This window comes from Rhinichthys klamathensis, unplaced genomic scaffold (genome assembly GCF_029890125.1).
Source record: "Rhinichthys klamathensis goyatoka isolate OS25496 unplaced genomic scaffold, OSU_Roscu_1.1 h1tg000160l_1, whole genome shotgun sequence".
Classification (NCBI taxonomy): domain Eukaryota; kingdom Metazoa; phylum Chordata; class Actinopteri; order Cypriniformes; family Leuciscidae; genus Rhinichthys; species Rhinichthys klamathensis.
Window position 1 is genome coordinate 1,467,895 of NW_026606694.1, and position 22,508 is coordinate 1,490,402.

General features: G+C 36.1%; 1 protein-coding gene across 12 annotated transcripts in view; it reads left to right on the forward strand.

The window, feature by feature from the left end:
• lrrc7 (leucine rich repeat containing 7) overlaps positions 1-22,508 on the forward strand; it is a 146,930-nt gene that overhangs the window by 104,428 nt on the left and 19,994 nt on the right. For 6 of the 12 annotated variants that reach the window (XM_056258864.1, XM_056258862.1, XM_056258865.1 and 3 more), the window contains 17 exons: positions 1,679-1,796; positions 1,914-1,992; positions 2,890-2,979; positions 3,630-3,686; positions 4,380-4,443; positions 8,294-8,368; positions 8,721-8,865; positions 8,966-9,038; positions 11,519-11,536; positions 15,188-15,317; positions 16,641-16,756; positions 17,302-17,371; positions 17,628-17,727; positions 17,820-17,944; positions 18,173-18,361; positions 20,236-20,352; positions 21,499-21,585. In XM_056258864.1, the coding sequence (XP_056114839.1) occupies positions 1,679-1,796; positions 1,914-1,992; positions 2,890-2,979; positions 3,630-3,686; positions 4,380-4,443; positions 8,294-8,368; positions 8,721-8,865; positions 8,966-9,038; positions 11,519-11,536; positions 15,188-15,317; positions 16,641-16,756; positions 17,302-17,371; positions 17,628-17,727; positions 17,820-17,944; positions 18,173-18,361; positions 20,236-20,352; positions 21,499-21,585 (1,653 nt within the window). The remainder of the gene's footprint in view (positions 1-1,678; positions 1,797-1,913; positions 1,993-2,889; positions 2,980-3,629; positions 3,687-4,379; positions 4,444-8,293; positions 8,369-8,720; positions 8,866-8,965; positions 9,039-11,518; positions 11,537-15,187; positions 15,318-16,640; positions 16,757-17,301; positions 17,372-17,627; positions 17,728-17,819; positions 17,945-18,172; positions 18,362-20,235; positions 20,353-21,498; positions 21,586-22,508) is intronic. The other 6 variants (XM_056258860.1, XM_056258870.1, XM_056258859.1 and 3 more) reach the window with 5 other exon arrangements.

Genomic DNA, 22,508 nt, shown 5'->3' on the forward strand with positions numbered 1-22,508 from the left:
GCGATATTTGATTTTTCTGCGATATATATTGCGATATAAAAACAATTTCACCAGATGACTTGAATAGCTCTACTTGGAAAGAATGAATCATTCTAGAATGACTCTTGAGTTCAGTGTTGGACAGATCAGTTGTTATTTTAACCATTCATTAAAGTGAATCGGTTCAAAGGAGTCAGTTCTCGAATCGGACGTGTCATTAACGGACCACAGCACACGTTGTGTGATTATCCAGGCAGTTTAGGACATCGCACAAGATTTGTCTCAACACAGAAAACATTTCATCACCAGATAGATTTTTTGTTTTGTTTATTGAAAGAGTGGTTTATGCCATCTGAATGTGTGGAAAGCTTTTCAGAGAAGATGAGGCAACGTTATTTTAGCACAATTCACAACCAGTGGTAGTTCAGAAAAAAAAAAACTTCGGTCTTCCGACCTTTTACCATCGTGTATTCTCAAAGATATTCAGTCAACTCAATTCATTATTATGAGCGAGGGAGGGAGAGAGAGAGCGCGCGCGCGACTGGGGCTTTCACTCTCTCTGCTCGTTCTCTCAGTTAAACAAGCGCGAATCCGCGAAGCCAACTTGATGTGTTGAATGCTCAGAGCGCGTTATAAAACGTATTCTTAAAATACACATTTCTGTTTTAATAAATGCTCATAGTAAATCATAGCATATTGCCTAAAACATTAGGTAGGTACAAAAATAATCAAACGGTGATACATTTGCGACCCATTAAAAATTAGGGTCGCAATGGCATTTCAAAAGGTCGCATATGCGACCATTTTGGTCGCAGTGTAGTTCCCTGCTTCAGTGAATGAATGAATTGAAACTAAAGATGGTTGTCAGCTCAAAAATACCAAACAGATTGCGTGACAGAGTTGACACGGCGTATTTTGACAACATTTTTAAGCACAATTATATGACAAAAAAATCTCCCTAGTTCCTGGGTGATGTTATTGAACTCCTAGCAGTAAAATATCAAACAAGGACCATAAGGATGATGAATGAATTTTTAAATGGTTTTATAGTTATCTGTACACAGCTATGAAACCTTATAGAAGATATTTTTTAAACCGTTCTTCTGTAAGGACATAGTGTTCTTTTAAAGATACTTATACTGCGGGGCTGTTGAATACTTGAATCCGGTTGGTGGACGAACATTCAAATTAGTAAAGGAGGCCCACACACAAAAGCCTTTTAAAGCCAAAAACCTGAGAAATGTCTTGAAATTCAACATCTTAACAATATCTTGAGGTGTGGTAAATGTAATATTAGCAGAATAATTGACTCCGGGCCATTGAATTATTAGAAAATAATGCACACCTAATTGCCACCTTAGGTGTGCATTATTTTCTAATTATTCTATGTCATTCTAATTATTATATGTCGTCAATTATTCCTTACATATTTATTAGAGTAAATAAATCAAACATTACTTAATGAGATGGTAGTGAGGGGTAATAAGTGATTATGTAAAGTTGTGAGACAGATTTTATCCAATGCTTTGGATATTTGGAAGTAAGTTTATAAAGAATTTGGTTAAAACCCAAATATAGCGTAGTATACAAATATATACCTTGATGATGGCTCTGCATGTACTGTAATACTCTGTCAGAGTTTCACCAAAAAATGAACACAACCCTCAACTAGATCTCTCTATTTTTCTGTCTTTCTCAGCAACTCTTCAACTGTCAAGCGCTCAAGAAGTTGAGCATGCCTGACAATGACCTCTCCAGCCTGCCAACCACCATCGCCAGCCTTGTGAATCTGAAGGAGTTAGATATTAGTAAAAATGGTATATCCTTAACTCAATTTATTCTATATTTGCTTTTGAATTCATTGGTCATTCATATGGTATGATTGTATCTTTATACACTAATGTATCAACATGGTAAAACTGGCTTTATTGCAGGTATTCAAGAGTTTCCTGACAACATCAAATGTTGTAAATGTCTATCAATTGTGGAGGCCAGTGTAAATCCTATAGCCAAGTAAGTAGAGCTGCTCACATTTCTTGAAACCTTAAATCTTTGATAATTGTTGTATTATGTACATATGGGTAATTGACGAATCCATGTTTATTTATTTTACATTTTGTCAACATGTCATGTTGATAGATTTTAGGTTAAATTTAAAAAGTCATTTAAATGGTGCTGTGATGTTATGCATTAAAGAAAAAAAAGTATTCCATGTAGTCCCTCAAATATGAGTTGGTAATACTAAAAATGTGGGGGGAAAAAGAATAAAAAGAAGCATGTCATTTGAAGTAGGCCTATTTCTTCTACTATTGCCATTTCCTTAATTCTGTTTCTTGTCTACAGTTTATTTTATCATACAGTAGATGGATTGGCTGTATTTATTATGTTCCTTATCTGGTTTCCTTAAGATAAAAGTGAACATACAGTATATGTAAATTCTAGATATTTTCAAATTCTAGACATCTTTTTAAATTCATTTTTAAAATAATTAAACATAATGTTGAATTATAAGCACATTTGTTTATTAATTCTGCATATTGCAAGTAGACATCATGCCTTGAACCAAACTCCACTCAAGTAGAGATTAGACATGCATTTCTATTTTTATCTCAATATATTCCTTAGGCCTTCAGTCGGAAGCTGAGCTTAAAATCTTTGACTCAGAAGTTTATGATAGAGGATCAAACATTCAGGATCCAGTGCATGGTCTCTGCAGAGGGCCCTTTTCTTCATATTATGATTAAATCATCCCTCAAGTGACTCCATTTACTGGGATGCTAACAGAGCCAGTAGAAGGGGAAGTGTAGAGGGATTACAGATGGCTCTCACCGCTTCTGAAGTACTTAACGCTTATCAAATCTTAAGGGCACTGGCCTTTGAGAGGGTCTGATCACCTCTCTGTTCCTGCAGGCTCCCGGACGGCTTCACCCAGCTCCTCAACTTGACACAGCTCTTCTTAAATGACGCCTTCCTTGAATACCTGCCTGCCAATTTTGGGAGGTAAGAGCTTCATCGTGGGCCTCTGTGTTCCTGTTCTGCTGGGAATTGTGAAACAGCTCTTTAACACACCTGTCTGAGTCGGTCTCATTCTTGTTGTTGTCATCGTAGTGTTTTTATTTTTAGATGTTATTTTGTATCCAAGGAGCAGCATGGTGCTGATTCTGGCAGTGATTTGCCTAAAGCTTTCATGAATAAATGGGTTCTTGCGGCTCATATTGGGTTTAATGAAGAATGGTTATTTCAGTTGCATTGGGGAAAGGGGGATTCATTATTGCAGCTGACATTGGTCAAGGGCTGTTGCATTTAGAATCTGGAGGAATTCACTAAGAATGAATTGCCCTGACAACACTGTGTATTTGCACGGACTGTCTGCGTCGTTATAGTATTTGATTAATTTTCTTTTAATCTGTCTTTTCATGCTCTTTTAGAAGGTGGTAACAAAATGTTAATTATGGCAGGTTTGAACATTTATAGCTAGAAGGGCACATTAATGCTTCTTGTTAAACTGCATTGCGAGTGATTGGTAAATATGTATTTTTTGTGCTCAAATACCACATGTGAAGGGGAAGAACTGTTTAGTAAATTCATCCCTCTGTGTTTGCTTTAGAAAAAACCTTGAGATGAGTTTCTAAAAAAAAGCTGTTTTTCAGATTGTCTAAATTACGGATCCTGGAGCTTCGTGAGAATCACCTGAAAACTATGCCAAAGTAAGTAATTGCCATTAAAAAGCAAAGGAAAACTGTTTGGCATAGGCATTCTATTTGAATTTCTTTATTTAGACTGCCTTCAAATGTAGAGAGTTGGAGATTTTGTCATTACACCTACTATAACAGATGGGCAAATAAGGCAATATTGATGTTTGAATTGAATGCTACTTCAAATAATCGCATTAATATATAAAACTCTTCTCTTGTCTTTCCTGAAGAGGAATGTCATGTATTTATTTATTTATTTATTCATTTTGTTCATCCCTCAGCAATGTGACATGAGTTAGAATAGCAGAGTCAGTGTAGCAGAGTCTACAATGTCATTTGTCACAGTGGGGAAGACCTCTGGACTCCTCTAGAGAGGGACACATTGCACATGGTGGTTTATGCTTGCTGACTTGTTCAGATGTCCTGGTTCAAGACTATTTTTATCTGCCACCAATAATGCCACCCACCCAGCCTTCCTTCCAAACCAGACTGTATGAAGGAATGTTCTCCAAACTGGGAGAGAGATGTTTGCCCACATGCAACAATTAAATGTGGGCTATGTCATCACAGATATCCGAGTAAATTGTTACAGACTTTTCTTTATTGGGTGGACTAGTCTTTTAAATTCTAAAATTAAAGGTGCATTTAACAGTCCATAGTTTATATATCAATTGAGTTTTGATTTCTTTTCTTGTCATGTTGCAGGTCAATTCATAGGCTTTCGCAACTGGAGCGGTTAGACTTGGGAAGCAATGAATTCTCTGAACTGGTAAGAAAGATGTTCTCCTATTGAACACTTTTTATCAATGGGACAGCTGCTACCTCACTCAGTCTTTACCCAGCATGGATTTTGGCTTTAGTGGGGATAGAGGAGGGAGTAGGGGAAGTTATTGCCTCCATTCCCAGATTCTCTTGTCAGATCTCTGGTGCTGCACTGCGTTGGTTGCATCATGCCCTGATCCATTATTCATGAATTGGTTCAAACACGTAGCGCTTGCCATGACAGAGCGTTCACCACTGAGCTGCATTTAATTGGCTCACCCAAGCTGGAGTAAACAATGGCAGGGAATGTATCATACGTATCCCAGGTAGCCCCACTCACAACATGCCTATAGCAGTTTCTTTCAGTGCTTGATGCTGGCAGTCTTGCATTCATTTATTTGAGTATAAATCAATGAACAGGTCTGTGAGCGGGCAAGTTACTGTGTCTAGAGGAACTGTGGCAGTTGAACTCCAAATTAGCCATTAATAGCAGACTTCTTCCAATAATGACTTTGCTTTGTGATAATTCGTTAAGGAGATGTTTGTTGCTTTTAAAACTGGTCCATTCCAATGACCCATTTTGGAAACATTTGTAAGAATGGCTGGAAAAAACATTTTAAACTAGGGATGGGTGATAAATCGATATCGACATTTATCATAAGCAATAAATCCACAATATCGATAATAAACGAATTGTACTAGTAGTAACAGTTTATACTTTGTTTAACAATATCAACTTTGAATTCACTATATATAACTGTTATATTTTTTTCTACATATTTTATTTTTGCCCAGCTGTATTTTAAGCTTTCCTGTACCAAACAGGTGAAGTTTATAGAGCTGTGAAATTACTTTTAAACTTTGTATCAGTGTCATACACACATTTGGAATATCCAGGGCACTTTGTCCTTGGGTGAGGAAAAAAATGCATGCGCGCATCAATGCTTCCAAAGGGAACAGATGGTTTGGCATTGCAGTAAGCGTTCTTTACTGCTCAAAGCCCCCAAGTAATAAGAGAACACCCATCAACACTTTCTGGTTCTGCTGTCTGGACTTTCAATCTCTGTTTCCCATTTCAGGATGACTTTTCAAATAACTTTTGGCCTTTCCTGTTGGCAGCCCCATCAGTGCTATTTTAATTTGTGCTCAGCTCCCTACATTCTTGATAAGCCCCTTTAAATAGTAATATTTTTTAACTACCACTTTTTGGTGAAACCTCTTCATGGAGTGATGGAGTCCCATTACTTTTTGAAGACATTAGAGGAACACATCCTGTGTTTTCTTGTATAACTATAAACTATAAAAGTAAACTATTATCAAACCTAAAAATAACCTAGCCTGAAAAAAATGCTAGTTTTAAATATCTGTGGTAATGGTGATTTTTGGTCTGTCTCACCTCAGAGGTATTGTCCTTGACTGTGTCAATTTTAAACATTTGCGTATAACTTTTACATAACCTATGAAATTGTTGTTAGTTTCATTGTAGTTGAACTTGTAGTTGAACATTGTACTTGTTTCACAAGTATGTTTTCATACTTTTCATGATTAACTAATTTCATTCATTCATTCATTCATTCATTCATTCATTCATTCATTCATTCATTCATTCATTCATTCATTCATTCATTCATTCATTCATTCATTCATTCATTCATTCATTCATTCATTCATTCATTCATTCATTCATTCATTCCTTCCTTCCTTCCTTCCTTCCTTCCTTCCTTCCTTCCTTCCTTCCTTCCTTCCTTCCTTCCTTCCTTCCTTCCTTCCTTCCTTCCTTCCTTCCTTCCTTCATTCCATGTTTTATTAGTAAATGACAGAATCACACAAAATCAGACATATTCTGAGTTTTGGTAACAGGGCTACAAAAATTGAAAGCCTTGTAAAATGACCAGAAAATTAAAAAGCTCATCTAATATTCAGTTTCACATTTTCCGGTTGATGTTCGACATTATCTGAAGGTTAAGCATCTCATTTCAATGAGATTCAGCCCCTGATTTGTACTTTTTCATGGAAAGTACCAAATCTTTAATAAGAAAAACAACAGCACATTAACAAGCAATAATCCTCAACTGAAACTACTCAGCGGTTTTCTCAAGTATTTGTTGGTGCATTGCATCATGTCAGGTAATCATGGAATAGGAGTTGCACAGCCTGAAAACAACCATAAGTTTAATTTATTATAGCTCTGTTGGTGGCATGTTCTTTTACAGAGATATTTCTCTCTAACAGCTCACAGTCCTCAAACAATGGGTGTTGAGAATGGAGCACTGATGGCATAAGGCGTTTGTCAGAATATCAGATTTTTTTCTGTGATGTTGGCAGATGTTGGCTGGTGTGGTGTTCTGAGCTGCAGATAGTTTCTTAATTGAAGTCCTTGCTGAGGGGATCATGAAGGGACAGATGCTGAGGCTCAAAGAGAGAAAAGCAGAGAGAAGCCATTAAAAAGTGGATGAGTCTGCAGCACACAGAGGATTTGGGTCTTTTGAAACTCAATTTAAAACAATAATGTGTTTTTGAGGCATCTGGAATGTTGAGATTTGTCAAGATCTTGCTTTTATTTTATAAGAATTGGTTATTGGTTTCATCACCATATTTGTGCTTATAATGATTCAAAGGATGTGCACTAAAGTGGTTTGATTTAATATCTAATACCCACTCTAAAGTGATTTTCTGAAATAAAAATAGGCTCCAGTATTTCCTTTGCAAAGTAATATTTTTATTTGGTTTTGCTTTTTGAATATCTTGGATGATGTCGATTAGCAAATTAAGGTTCTCAAAGGATTTACAATAGCTACATGTATCACCACATAGTGTCTTTCTGTCTAGGAGCTGTTTTAAGCCCCAGAACCATTACATTGTTCACCAAATGTCTGAGCTTTCAATTTGGAGGTTCATTTCATATATGCTAAAGGCCAAAAATGTGTATATATATACTTTGCCAAGGAAAGTATTATATGATCCACCTTGAGAAGAAAAAGGTTTTAAAAAAGGTACTCTCTTAGAGGAAAATGTTAATAAATATTTAAAATTTTAAAGGGTTCTGTAAGGCACTTGATATAAAACCTTTTGGGGTTTCCATCATGGGATTATTTTATGAATTTAGTTTTAATTAATACATTTTCTTTTTATTCATTTTTAATTTTAACAGAGCAACTTGTAAACATACTGTATCACTAGATACAGTAAATTGTAAGTTTAAAATTGAAATAACCTTTTAAATGTGAAAGTATTTTGAACTCATTTAAAACATTTCCAATTATACAGAACCTTTTTGGCATAAAAGTTTTTTTTTAAATTGAACCAAGAACCCTTGGGGTTCTATATAGAACCCCACTGAAACTTTTTTCCACCGTCGGGCCAAACCATTCTCATACTGATCCGGCCCAGCCGGTTTGGATATGGTTTATTTTCCTCTGTGAGGCCACACAGTTGTTTGCTTCAGTTGCCTTGGTAAAGCACGAGTTAACAGACGATATGAAATGTAAATAGCGACCATGTTATGGAGGATGATCAGATATTTCTTTTAATTTTATTATTAACTTGCGTTAACTTCGCTCAAATAGTGTGCTTGGCCAGCTACAGACAAACTGGCTGCCAGGCAACAGACAAGAGACCAATCCTGAGTCACTACATGCATTCTACCAGCACAGTTGGCCACGGTTTGTAATTCAAAAATTCAAGAGTTCAAGTGGAAATATTCCTGGAACTCTTCCTTACCTTTCTTAGAATCATTTGGCCCGACAGTGGAAAAGCAGCTTAAGAGTGTATACCATATAGATTTAATAGATTGGTTTTCATTTGTGATGCTGTATATATAGTTCTTTTGTTGGTCATGACCCTCTTTTATGTTACAGCCAGAAGTGCTGGAGCAGATCCATAGTCTAAAAGAGCTGTGGCTGGACAACAATTCATTACAAACTATACCAGGGGTAAGCACAGGATACATCCACTCACAATTTCAAAAGTAGAATAGATTTCCAGAGTAGCATTTACTGCATGTACGAAATATCAGCATACCTTGTCAACCCTGTTATAGATTTCATACATATATAATACCAGTAAGGCTAAATTAACATTTTATCATTATATAATCAGTTCCTTGTCATTCGGACATATCATTATTAGGGTTAAAAGTACTTGAGTGTCAGTAAATGATGACACAATCTTTGTGGAAACTATTGGAAGTTGACATGAGATTTTAACATAGATACTGGACTGTAATATATGTATAAAGTATAATATATGATTTCTTTAATTTATCTCTCTTGTTGTCTGCCGAAGTCTATTGGGAAACTGAGGCAGCTGCGATATCTAGACTTGGCCAAGAACAGGATTGAGAGTCTAGATGCAGATATCTCTGGCTGTGAGTCCTTAGAGGACCTACTTTTTTCCTCCAACATGCTGCAACAGTTGCCTGATTCAATAGGTGAAGTTCCACTGCTTGCTTTGTTGGAAATATTTGGGGTTTTAGGGTTTTTTCAGTATATAAGATTACTTGTGCATGATGTATCTTTATAATGTTACAGGAAAGTTGAAAAAGTTGACAACATTAAAAGTTGATGACAACCAGCTCACCTCACTGCCTAACACTATTGGAAGGTTAGTAACTCACTTACAACTCATCCAGCTGTGTAAAAGAAAAATGACAAAGGCAGAAAATACCTCTGAGACGTCTTAGATTGTATTCCCTGAACATTCCTCTAATGTTTTTTTTTTCTTTCTTTAAGTCTATGGAATTTTTGTTGTGGTTTATAGCCAAATAATAGACCTCTGATGCAAGTCTTTACTGACCTGAGCCTTTGTAATTATATATACAGTATATATACATCTTTTTATGATGACATTCAGTGACATTGAACTCTAGCTTATAGTGTCTGTATTGGATTTCTCTGTGAATTGCCATCTGGGGCATGATATAACAATTCTGCAGCTTTGCTGCTGTCATTCTGACAGTTTTTCACACCCCAGCATGAGAAAATGCTGACTGTCAACTTCATTGTGACTCTCAGCTCAAGCAGTATCTTTCAATCTTTATTATCTTTTTAGGGACATTGTATGTAGAGTCCTGGGGTGCGTTTCCCGAAAGCATCGTTAGCCAACTATGGTCGCAAATTGGTCGCAAATCCCATTGAACTCTATTGGTAACGACGGAACTTGCGACCATAGTTGGCTAACGATGCTTTCGGGAAACGCACCCCTGATTGGGAAAATGTACAATTAATTTAAAACCCTAAAAAAAAGTCATTAGATCAAACCTCCTTAGAGTCAATATATTGTTTAGCTAAAATGTACATTGATATCTGATAACTTGTAAATTAATTGTTTGATCTATTGTTTTGGTCATTCTACAAAATGAGTGCCATTTGTGTCTTTCATACACTACTGTTCAAAGGTTTGGGGTCAATACAAATAATTTTTCAAGAAATAATACTTTTATTTAAAGGGACAATGTGTACTTTTTTATGTATTTTATTATTTAAAATCAAGATTTTTATTCATAAATATGTCCTCAATGGTGTACAAATACCTCTGCCAATTATCTGACTTATCCTCGTAAACGAAGAATTTATTATCTTTATATACATGGGACGGGTAGGTCCACGGAGGCTTCCATGTAGTTCCGCCATCTTGAATAGCAGAGAGGGACAAAAAGTACTAGGCCAACGCGTTTCCACAGCGCGTTTTCTTTCAGAGCCAGCGTGACGTAACTGAAAGCAGCAGAAACGGAGTCGAGCAGAGCAGTGTGAGAGGCGCTTGTCACTGCCCCGGCAAGTTTAAAAGGCTGCATTGCAAATCCTCGTCGCCAGAAAAGTCCAAAATAGATCGTAAAAGGAAACGTGACCGGAAATGACAAAAAACGCGAGTTAATGTCGGGATAGCTTTTTCCAGGTGGATAGAGCTAATGCAGGAGAAAGATTTCAAAAGAGACGCTGAAGTCCTGCTTTCTTCTCGACAGGTAAGTCAATGTTACAGTCTTAATTACAAGCTTTTTTTCATGTTTGGATGTGTACTTTATTTTATAGACAGATGAACATTTATAGTTAAAAGTTGATGATGATATCTAACAATGCACGTACTTCAGAAAATATAACGAATAATGAAGGCATAACTACTTATTACAATAGTTCATGTTTTTCACAGTCAGTAATTCATACTGTAACATTCGTTTGTTCGTTGTGTCAAGTTGCTGTTTGTTTGAAATAACAAACTGTTCACCCGAAGGAACACTCGACGAAGTGCTATTAGAAGACATCCTGTCATAGTTTTTTGGTACTTAATGGCTACCGTAGATGCAACGCGCATTTGAAAAAGCGAGGCGCTGGAGAGCACAATTCGTTTGAATGCAAAATACATTTTCACCGCTAGATGGGAGAAATTCCTACACATTGTCCCTTTAACATGGGTGCGTTAAATTGGTCAAAATGACAGTAAAGACATAGAAAATATATTTTGTTAAACAGAACAATTTCGTAATAAAAATATTTTAATAATGAATAGCTGATGCCAACTTTTTTACATCTTGTTATAGTGGTGTCTTTTCTAAATAACTTATCATTGAAAGTGGATATATGTAGAAGTATCAGCATTTTTTTGTAAAGCAGTACCTTGTACTTATCAAATTAAACCATTAAACTGTCAACCCTGTAATCTTTCTGAACAATTAAATCGCAGTATATATTAAGATGTTTTAATTTCGTTTGAGATGGCACAATGCAATTAACTGTGGAAAATATTAACACTGGAAAATATTAACCTTATATTGGTCTAATTAACTGTTTAAAATCTTCCAGAAATGAATTTTACAAATGACATTATCAAACCAGTTTCGTAAGTTTGACTTTGGATTTTTAATTCAAAATCAAATGGGAAATTCAGGGACGAAGTGTATACACCATAATTCACAGAATATGTTAATTGAGAGGTCACATTTTCTGCAGACTGCCTTTTTCATTTATCAAAGCTGTCACCACTACCTCATTCCTGTGATACTATACTCCATGCATCTCTCTTCTTGGTTTGTCATTGCTCGGTTCTGTGTGTTGTGTTAATCAAACATGCATCTTAAATGGGCACCTCAGTGCACGTGGCAAAACCGGGTAAGTAGACCAGCGAGCATTTGTATTCCCCACACGTCTGCCACAGCATGTTTATTTAGGCAAGGGCATACCTTTGCATCCATATCTCGCTTAAAGAGACACAATGAAAGCCCTACATATGGAAGGCCAGCTGGACTGGTCTGCTAGTACAAATGTTGTACTAATGACCTTACTTAGCTTAACAAACATATGTTGACCTCTTTCAAATTCATTAAATTAAAATAGGACATAAAGGGGAAAAGCAACTAAGAATCAAAATACATGTTTTAAATGACTAATGTGAGGTCCAAATGCACTCATTACTAAAAGTACTGAAACTCGTTTGACTCAATAAACACTGTGGCATATACCAGACCATTGTAAATGCTATAAACTAACATAAGGTTTTTTTTAGAGCCCATATTTCATAGGATAAGAGTGTTTTGTGCAACCACCTGAACTGCATTGCAGTGTAATATATGTTTTAGTAAAATCATCATTAATCCCTTCAACATTTCTTCTGTTAATTCATACCTTTGTTACGTGGAGACAATGGTTCCACATAACTCACAATTCTCATTTTCCATTAACAAAACGTATTCCTTGTCTAAAAAGGATATGAGCCCTACACTCATACTACTTGTATTGAATGTACTCAGGCTTGGATGTTTTGTAGGCGCATTGTAAACATTTGAATGGGATGTTTGAATTTGAAATGGATATTAAAGGAATAGTTTACCTGTCATCATTTAGACACCTTCATTTTCTTCCAAACCGTTATGACTTTCTATTCCTCCATGGAACACAAAAGAAAAAATGTTGATAAATGTACTGGGCGCTCTTTTCCAATGAAAATGAATGGGAACTGAGCATGGCAAGCTCCAACATGACAAAATACCACCATAAGAATCATAAACTGACATCGGTACTACATGTTCCAAGTCTTATGAAGCCACACGAGCTAAGTCTGTAAGAATAGGGACTAATATACTGTGCTAATATGAAGGAATATCAGTACTGATTTTTTACAGGTGTTTTACCCATATTTTGAACTATGCTTTTTAACCCTCTGGGGTACTTCGGTCATTTCTGACCGGATTTTTTTAAATAAAAAAATGTTAAAAATCGTAGCTTCGTCGGAATGGTACGAAACTTGGTGACTTTTATGGTACTTGGTATACGAACACACAAAAAAATTGGGGACAGGATTTGAAAAGTCTAAGTGGTCATAAAAAAAATAGTCACACTCAGGACCTTCGGGTCAAAAATGACCGGCCATAGGAAATGAATGGGAAATTGGCAAAAATATGAAAATACAGAGTTTATTTGTGTGTACAATCTACAAATCAGCCACGATGCAGGAAAAAAGCACACAACAGTGAAGGGGGGAATCTCTAAAACATCAAGAGTGCAAAACAGACAAATATACTCACACACACACACACACACTTATACACACAAAAACACACGCATGTACACAAATTAACGCGTGTCATTGCAAAAGCTAATTTTGGGAAACGTGTGAAAATAAAAGCAATTATTCATCAATGTAAGAAATAAAGTGCACAGCAATGAACGCATGAGACTGTAAACAATCAAGGTTGCAAAATACACACACACACACGCACACACACACACACACACACACACACACACACACACACACACATACACACATAGGGAAATATGAGACTGGTGAAACTGTAACAGAGAAATGTGAGAATATGTGAAATAAAATCAAGGAATCAAATAAAGGGGAGACATTGGGTCCAAAATGCAAAGGTCACACACTATGTCTCTCTCTCTTGAACACACGCACACACACACACACACACACAGTGTAAGATCAAACGATGGAATTCTTCCTTAGTAACCTCCAGGCCTATTGCAGCAATATGTGCTCTTTTTATGCGTTTATTAGAGGTTTAATTCAAATCAAATACTGTCAAACCACCCATACTACTTCTGAATAGGATGTCTACTTCATAAATTGTATGAAAATTATGGAAATACATGGTTCAGATCATTCAAAACATATATGAAAATGGAGGTGCCCTTATATGGTCAGTAAGGAAGCTTGGCTTTCCATCTAGTGAAAAAGTTTGGTATGCGCCAAAATATAATCTTGACTGAAAGCTTATTTTTTTAGATATCAACCTAAAATTTGGAACACAACTTCTTAAGATTTTTGGCTTTCATTTTCTTGCAGTTTTAGAGTAAAATATATTTTGTAATATATATATTTTATATAAAATATAAATAATAAAATTTTTACATTGTTCATTTTCATTAACTCAAACTTACATAACTTTTTTTCTGTTTCACTTTCATAATTATTTTCACTTCTACAATAATCTGGCAAATGTCTTCTTTAAAACAAGACCAACCATAGGTCTATATTCCAAAGCATTCTTGACTTACAACCATTTAAGTTTGGATAGTGATTTTCATGTCTATGCGAAAATAATAGAATTTTTATTTTATTAAAAAAAAAAAAAAAAAAAAAAACTTGACAAAAATAGTCTTTGAGAATAACTTATTATAAATTAAAATCCACAACCTGAAAAAAATAGGCAAATATGTGCAAAAACAACTAGAATTCACAAGCCTTTCTACAGAGGCTGTAAATCCATCTAGTGGTTAAAATATGATATTGCATGATAATTATGCTCACTACATCCACCAGATGGCTCCAATGTGATTTAAAAAAATGTTTTCTATAGGCCAAGGATCCACTTTAACCTGAAATACAGCATTAATTAAAAAATAATAAAAATAATATATATATATAAATTTTCTATTATATTCAATGGGAAAAAATTGATCATAATTATTGCATAAATATTAATTATTTTCATAAAATTCTCTCAAAACACCAAAAAAAAAAGAAAAAATATAATTGAACAAAAATAAATTTCATTGATTTTTCTGAAAAAAAATAAACATTGATTTCAGGGGTCCGGTCACTTTTGACCGCGAAGGTCCTGAGTGTGACTGGAAAACGAAGAACCCCATTAAACATTTGAATGACATATTTTTGGGTTTAAAAGGAAAATGCCAATACCTTTTATGTTTTTCTATGGATTCTTTTCTTACAATGTATGATTACTTGTGAAAATATATTTATTGATTACCTCCCACTTGAAATAGAATTGACGTTGATTGTGCCATATAAGATTTTCTGTAAATAATACAAAGCTTTTATATGGCTTTAGATTAGAAGACTTGGAAAACAGTGCACAAGTTGTTATGGACATGGTTATGGTTATGGTTAAGTTGTTGTCATTTTTGGAGCTTGACTATCTGTATCATCATTCATTTTAATTACATGAAAAAAAGAGTGTTCTACAAATTAAAAAAATCAAATGGGTTTGGAACGACATGAGGGTGAGCAATTTTTTTTAATAAAAAATAGGTGAATTCTTCCTTTGGTCTGGACTTTGGTTAAAACACCTAACTTGCTACTCAACCCAAACTCACAAAAATGTTTTGAAGAAGAGTTATCTTCTACAGTTGAGGCAATTATGTCTTTATCTGCTGGACTTTAAAAAGACGTCACATGATGCATACATTTATCTTATCATCTCATGAAGTGTTTTCAATAAGCTTTCAATAGGGATTAATCGACCTTGCATAATACACTCCTCACCTGCTTTCTCTTACATCTGCCAGTTTATCACTTTTAGAGGAGTTTGACTGTAGCTGTAATGAACTGGAATCCCTGCCTCCCACCATTGGGTACCTGCACAATCTTCGGACATTTGCGGCCGATGAGAACTTCTTGGCTGAGCTGCCCAGGGAAGTGAGTATTAGTGGCCTGATCTTTCTACAGAATTAATAATGGAAATCAAAGATACATTCTCTATATATCTTACCTTTCTTTGTGGTGAAAATACATCCTACTGTAGACTAGCTAAGTTTGTTTAGATGGTTGCTTGTATAAATAACCTGTTCAAAACCATCAAAACTGTCAAAGGTTAAACAACATAAAAAATGTGTTCATGTCTGTCTACAACATTAATGAGCTCAACTTAAACCAGTTAAACCCAGACCATATAGGAATTTTTATTCAACAGGGTTCTTAAATTACTTCCAAATGAGGCAACTTTTTAAACTCACCTTTAGAACTTTGGGGACATATAGATTTGATATGAATACCTTCATGATATCTTGATACTTTTATAAAGGTCGTCTCAGTTTATTAATTTTTTTTTTTTGCTGTTTTTATTTTCTACAGTCTAAAATCATGGTGTGCAGACTGTTCAACAGGGCCACAGCTTTCAAATTGTTAAACACCTACACTACCGTTCAGAAGTTTGTGGTTGGTAGGGTATTTTAATATTTTTGAAACAAGTCTCTTACGCTCATCAAGGCTGCTTTTATTTATTATTTATTACAATTCAAAATAACTCTTGTTATTTAAATAATATTTAAAATGTATTTTATTCCTGTATGGCAAAGCTGAATTTTCAGCATCATTACTCCACTCTTCAGTGTCGCATGATCCTTCAGAAATCATTCTAATGCTTATTTGGTGCTTAAGAAACAGATTTTATATTATTATCAGTGTTGAAAATAATTTTTGTGGAAATCGTGATATATTTTCTTTTTTTAAGATTCTTTGATTGAAGAAAAGCATTTATTTCATAATGTGCCATTGTTGAATAAAAGTATTACTTTCTTTTAAACAAATCTTACTGACCCTAAACCTTTGAACGGTAATGTATTTGCTTCCCACAATCCCAAAGAAATAATGTTTACTGTGTAGACACAACACACAAAGCAACATTAAGGCTGTAGACGAATCAAATGAAATATAACGCATTTAAAATTGATACAATATTCAAATAGGATATACATTTTTAGCGTTCAGTGTACACCTGGTGGTTCACATACATTTTGAGAGTCACTAAAGTGGCTTAATACAGCACAGCTAAAATCTGTAAAAACCAAATGCTTGGTAATGCCCTGCTGACCTTCACTTACATAACACACTGTATTGACAGTTTACAAGAGTCCTTTTACCTGAGAGAAAGAGAGAATGCTGATATCCAAAAAAAAAAAAAAAAAAAAGCTGACAAAATTGCACCTTACCAGAGCTATCATATCCTGTCCTGTGCTGCAGATTGGAAACTGCAAGAATGTCACGGTCATGTCCTTGCGCTCCAATAAACTGGAGTTTCTGCCTGATGAAATTGGACAGATGACAAAGCTACGTGTTCTCAATCTAAGTGACAATAGGTAACACCTGATGTTCCTGTAGTTATTTTTTTGTTCTCATTTTACACCCTGTGCACACATTTATCACACCAACACATGATCTTCAACATTGTTTACTAAATTAAAGATTATAGGTTGTTCAAAGCATAGAAAGTACTTCGAACCTCTTATAGGTTGTTTTGAACAGTCTTGATCGGTTTATGTAAAGCAGTGAGGATGGTGTTTATTATTTTCCATAATGGCACAGTAATGGGGCATGACATCATAAAAGTGCCTGCCCTGCCCATAGGCCAATTAAAAAAGCTCTTTATGAGCTATGTGGGCAGTTTAGATGCTCTGAATGCGATTACCTGGAAACTGAGTAATTAAACTTAACCAAGACTAAATGCGACATAGACATTAGAGTACCTGGGTTAATGGGCCCCTTAAATGGAGAGAATTACCACAGGTCTTCAAAACATTTTAACTACACCAAATAACTCACCCCAACAGTCTCATTTGGCTTTTGACATCTATGTTTTACCTTTTTGAATTCTCATGAACTAATTCTTTATGTTCTGTTTTAGGTTAAAGAATCTTCCCTTCACGTTCACTAAATTGAAAGATCTCGCTGCACTGTGGTTATCTGACAATCAGGTTGTTATCTGGACCTTCTTTTTAAATTGTGTACAAAGTCTTGTCTATACAGTATTTGGACCACTTTTTTAACCACATTTTACAAACCATTTAATACAACTGGCCCCCAATTAGTGTTTGGGCCATATAAAACTTAATGTATGAATTTCATTGCATTAATGCATTATATAACAAAATATAAAACTAAATTAAATAAGTCATAATACATACTGCCATTAATAAATTTGATTTACAACAGTTCTTTTTTGTTATTCAGTCCAAGGCCCTTATCCCCCTTCAAACAGAGGCTCACCCTGAGACCAAACAGAGAGTCCTTACCAACTACATGTTTCCTCAGCAGCCCCGGCATGATGAGGGTGAGAATACAGTAAATCTGCCGTTTCTCTTTTCTTCTTTACATTTTACCAGATTCATTTTTTTGGATGGATGTGTGTTTACCATGCTGCAGATTACCAGTCTGACACTGACAGCTTTAATCCCACTCTCTGGGAGGAGCAGAGACAACAGAGGATGACGGTGGCATTTGAGTTTGAGGACAAGAAGGAAGAAGAGGACAACTCAGGAAAAGTGAAGGTCCCCTTAGGAATTTAAAATGTGAAACAGTCAGCCTCGTTGGCCCCGTTTACACCTGGCATTAACATCCATCTCACGTGATCTGATCTGACCACAGATGTTAATATCAGATGTAACCGGGACCATTGCTGTATCTGGTTAGCTGTGATTAATGAAAAACCACCTTTAAGCATCAGAAAAGGTCATAGCGCTGCCATATGGGCTAAATCCTCTTCCCTCTAACTCCAGGTTGAGATTAATCTGAAGCGCTATCCCACCCCTTACCCAGAAGACCTAAAGAACATGGTGAAGTCGGTGCAGAACCTGGTGGGTAAGACCACTCACCCCCTCAACACTGAAAAATGCTCTTCTGGGACCAATATGGAGCTCCACAGCCAAGACAAGTATGAGCCCAAGTGGCCCATTGCTCCTAAGGAGGTAATGCTTCTTTATCTTTTTTTTTTACCACAGTGCCTACCTGGGTTCATACATCAATGTCTCTGCAATTTGGCTTACAATGTGCTTTTTTTGTTTTATAAAAAGGATAGATCAGACTCTGAATTTCGAATGAAATGCTGATAAACCAATTACTGTTACTACTATATTTATGATCCAGGTTTACGGGTAGACCAAAAGATTTCAAAATAGGCTCTGGGGACCACCTTAGGGGCAAAAATAATAATAATTTGACAGTTGACAGCTGCAAAAAAGAAAAAAAAAAAGAAAAAAAAAGGTTTTGTAGGGATGCCAGACTTTCTTTAAGATTCCTTAAGATTGTATTATTTATCTTTATTTTTTTTTTTAAATGTCGTTTGCAATCATTTTAAACATATTAAATATATAACAATAATAAATATATTATTATAATGATTATATAAGAATTATGTAAAATAATTGTAAATATTACATTATATTATATTTATATTATACACTCACCGGCCACTTTATTAGGTACACCTGTCCAACTGCTCGTTAACACTTAATTTCTAAGCAGCCAATCACATGGCGGCAACTCAGTGCATTTAGGCATGTAGACATGGTCAAGACAATCTCCTGCAGTTCAAACCGAGCATCAGTATTGGGAAGAAAGGTGATTTGAGTGACTTTGAACGTGGCATGATTGTTGGTGCCAGAAGGGCTGGTCTGAGTATTTCAGAAACTGCTAATCTACTGGGATTTTCACGCACAACCATCTCTAGGGTTTACAGAGAATGGTCCGAAAAAGAAAAAACATCCAGTGAGCGGCAGTTCTGTGGGCGGAAATGCCTTGTTGATGCCAGAGGTCAGAGGAGAATGGCCAGACTGGTTCGAGCTGATAGAAGGGCAACAGTGACTGAAATAACCACTCGTTACAACCGAGGTATGCAGCAAAACATTTGTGAAGCCACAACACGCACAACCTTGAGGCGGATGGGCTACAACAGCAGAAGACTCCACCGGGTACCACTCATCTCCACTACAAATAGGAAAAAGAGGCTACAATTTGCAAGAGCTCACCAAAATTGAACAGTTGAAGACTGGAAAAATGTTGCCTGGTCTGATGAGTCTCGATTTCTGTTGAGACATTCAGATGTTAGAGTCAGAATTTGGCGTAAACAGAATGAGAACATGGAACCATCATGCCTTGTTACCACTGTGCAGGCTGGTGGTGGTGGTGTAATGGTGTGGGGGATGTTTTCCTGGCACACTTTAGGCCCCTTAGTGCCAATTGGGCATCGTTTAAATGCCACGGCCTACCTGAGCATTGTTTCTGACCATGTCCATCCCTTTATGGCCACCATGTACCCATCCTCTGATGGCTACTTCCACCATGTCACAAAGCTCTAATCATTTCAAATTGGTTTCTTGAACATGACAATGAGTTCACTGTACTAAAATGGCCTCCACAGTCACCAGATCTCAACCCAATAGAGCATCTTTGGGATGTGGTGGAACGGGAGATTCGCATCATGGATGTGCAGCCGACAAATCTGCGGCAACTGTGTGATGCCATCATGTCAATATGGACCAAACTCCCTGAGGAATGCTTCCAGCACCTTGTTGAATCTATGCCACGAAGAATTGAGGCAGTTCTGAAGGCAAAAGGGGGTCCAACCCGTTACTAGCATGGGGTACCTAATAAAGTGGCCGGTGAGTGTATTGTTGTCACTGGAGTTTCATAAACAATCAGAGGTAATATATAACGGTGATTACCCATGGTAAAATGAAAAATGTGACACATTGCGTGAATATCCATCACTTGGGAGTCACAGTTTATTTTGTCATTGAATCATGAGACACCATTCAATGAGATTAGCGTATGTTCTCTGCAGGTTATGGAGCGAGAGGTCAAAGACTATTCTAAACCACCAATGTCTGATCAAGGTGTCCTCCTCAACTCAGCCATTGACATCCCAAAACGCAAAGAGGATCTGACTGAGAGCTCGGAAGTATGACAAGTTTTCTCTTTTAATTTTGTCCCTTTTAAATGCTGAATGCCTTAGCTTTATCCTCTTAAAGCATTTATGCACAGCAATATCTCGGGGTAGCAGCTTATTTTACACCCCCTTTAACCTTTATAATGGTTCATTATTGTTACTACAAAACACACAAGGGATTTATGAAGTCAATAACTTTAAAAGAGAAGGATGAGAGTGTGTAATGAAATTTAGGCTGTAGTTTCTTTGTTTTTGAAGGCCTAGTATTTGCATCCTCTGTGTCTGAGTCAGTTTGGTTGTATGTACAGTATAGAGAGTGTTGTGTAGTACTGAGAGTGTTTGTTAAAGGTTAGCTGAACCTGCGGAGATAAAATACACAAAGATCAGAGCAAATGTTTCATCTCTCACAGCCAGCAACCCCCCTCCCCAACCGCCAGAGCTGCAGTGTTGTTTAGGACACAGGACAACAAAGAAGTCATTAACTTTGCCTATGAATATTAGAGCAGAGCTGGTGCAATTAGTAATGAATGTCACAATCACCTTGTAGGATGCTGCACTTTTTTGGTAACTCACCTTTAGTATATCCTACAATTATTTACTAGAAATCTAGATCTACAGTGTTTTTTTACCCTCGCTCAGTCTTCAGGTTTATTTCCCGTAGCACTGCTCAGTTGCACAGCTGAAAATCTTTCAGTAAACAGAAATAAAGGTCAGAGTGAAATGTCAAGAACACTCAGAGGACCCATTAAAGGTCCCTATACGAAAATATTAATTGAATTCAGGAATGGTAAGATGATTTGAGTAAACCAGAATAAATCAAGGAATTATGCAAACACAGCTACATTCATAATCCATTCATTGATGCCAGGCTTCTCTATGCTTGCAGTAGCTCTTTGTTTAGAATAGCATACAAGTGCATGGTGTATTGTGTCCGTCGCAGCTTGGCCTCACACTGCTTTCCCCCAGGGTCTCAGAGACCACCCCCGGCCAAACTGTGGAGCTACAAACATTATTATTAGTATTATCAGGGTTATCGGGACCTTGGGAGTACCAGTGCCATAAACCTCATGTTTCTTACACATTCTTTTCTTTCTAGACCATGAGAATCCATTTTTGTTTGTTTGTTTGTATATATGTATGTATGTTTGTTTTGCTTAGATTTCTTTACATCGCGTCGTCCCCAAGCCGCCACAGCCAGAGAATACGAGCCTGGCCGTTACTTCCTCTTCCTGTTTCTGCCTCATAGTAAGTGGCTGAGAGACCAGACAGCAGAAAATCAGCTAAGCATATGGGGTGGCTCATTTCAACTGCCTTCAAAGCAAATTCAATTCGTTTTCTCAGACACCCCCATTGTGGGTGAAAGATTTAAATACATGCATGGGTTTGTTTTCTATAATGAAGGAAAAAAACACTCCCAGTCCATCAGTTTCCAGCATAATGTCAGCGTTCGAATTGTAGGGAGGCTAGAGGGGAGATTGGCCAATTTCTTTTTGCCAATTCCAAAGTCTTTTTAAATAAAATAATAATTAAAAATTAGTAAAAAGAGCTATTATAAAAGTAATACATACAGTACCTGTCAAAAGTTTGAAAACATTTTTTTGAAATATTTAAAATAACAGTTTTCCATGTGAATATATTTTCAAATGTAATTTATTCCTGTGATGGCAAAGCTGAATTTTCAGCATCATTCTAATGCTGATTTGCTGCTTAATTTCTTCTTATTAACAATGCTGAAAACAGTGATGCCGCTTTTTTTTTTGTGGAAACTGTGATAACTTTTTTCAAGATCATTTGATAAATAGAAAGTTCGAAACAACAGCATTTATTTGAAATAAAATTATTTTGTAATATTATAAATGTCTTTTACTGTCAATTTTGACCAATTTAATGTATCCTTGCTAAATAACAGTATAAATGTATTACTTATATTACTTACTGAACATCTTTGGTATAATTCGAATCAAATTGCCCACATGCTGAATTTGGTTCCCAGTTCATTCAATAAAAATGAAAGCATTGGTCTGCCGCATCAATTTACACAGTCACATTTCTTTTGACCCATTGTGCCAGAGCAATGAAGAACAAAAAAGACAAAATAGAAAAGATGATGGCAGGTAAGGGGAGAGGCGGCTATAAAGGAGTAAAAGAAATAACAAGAGACGTTGTTC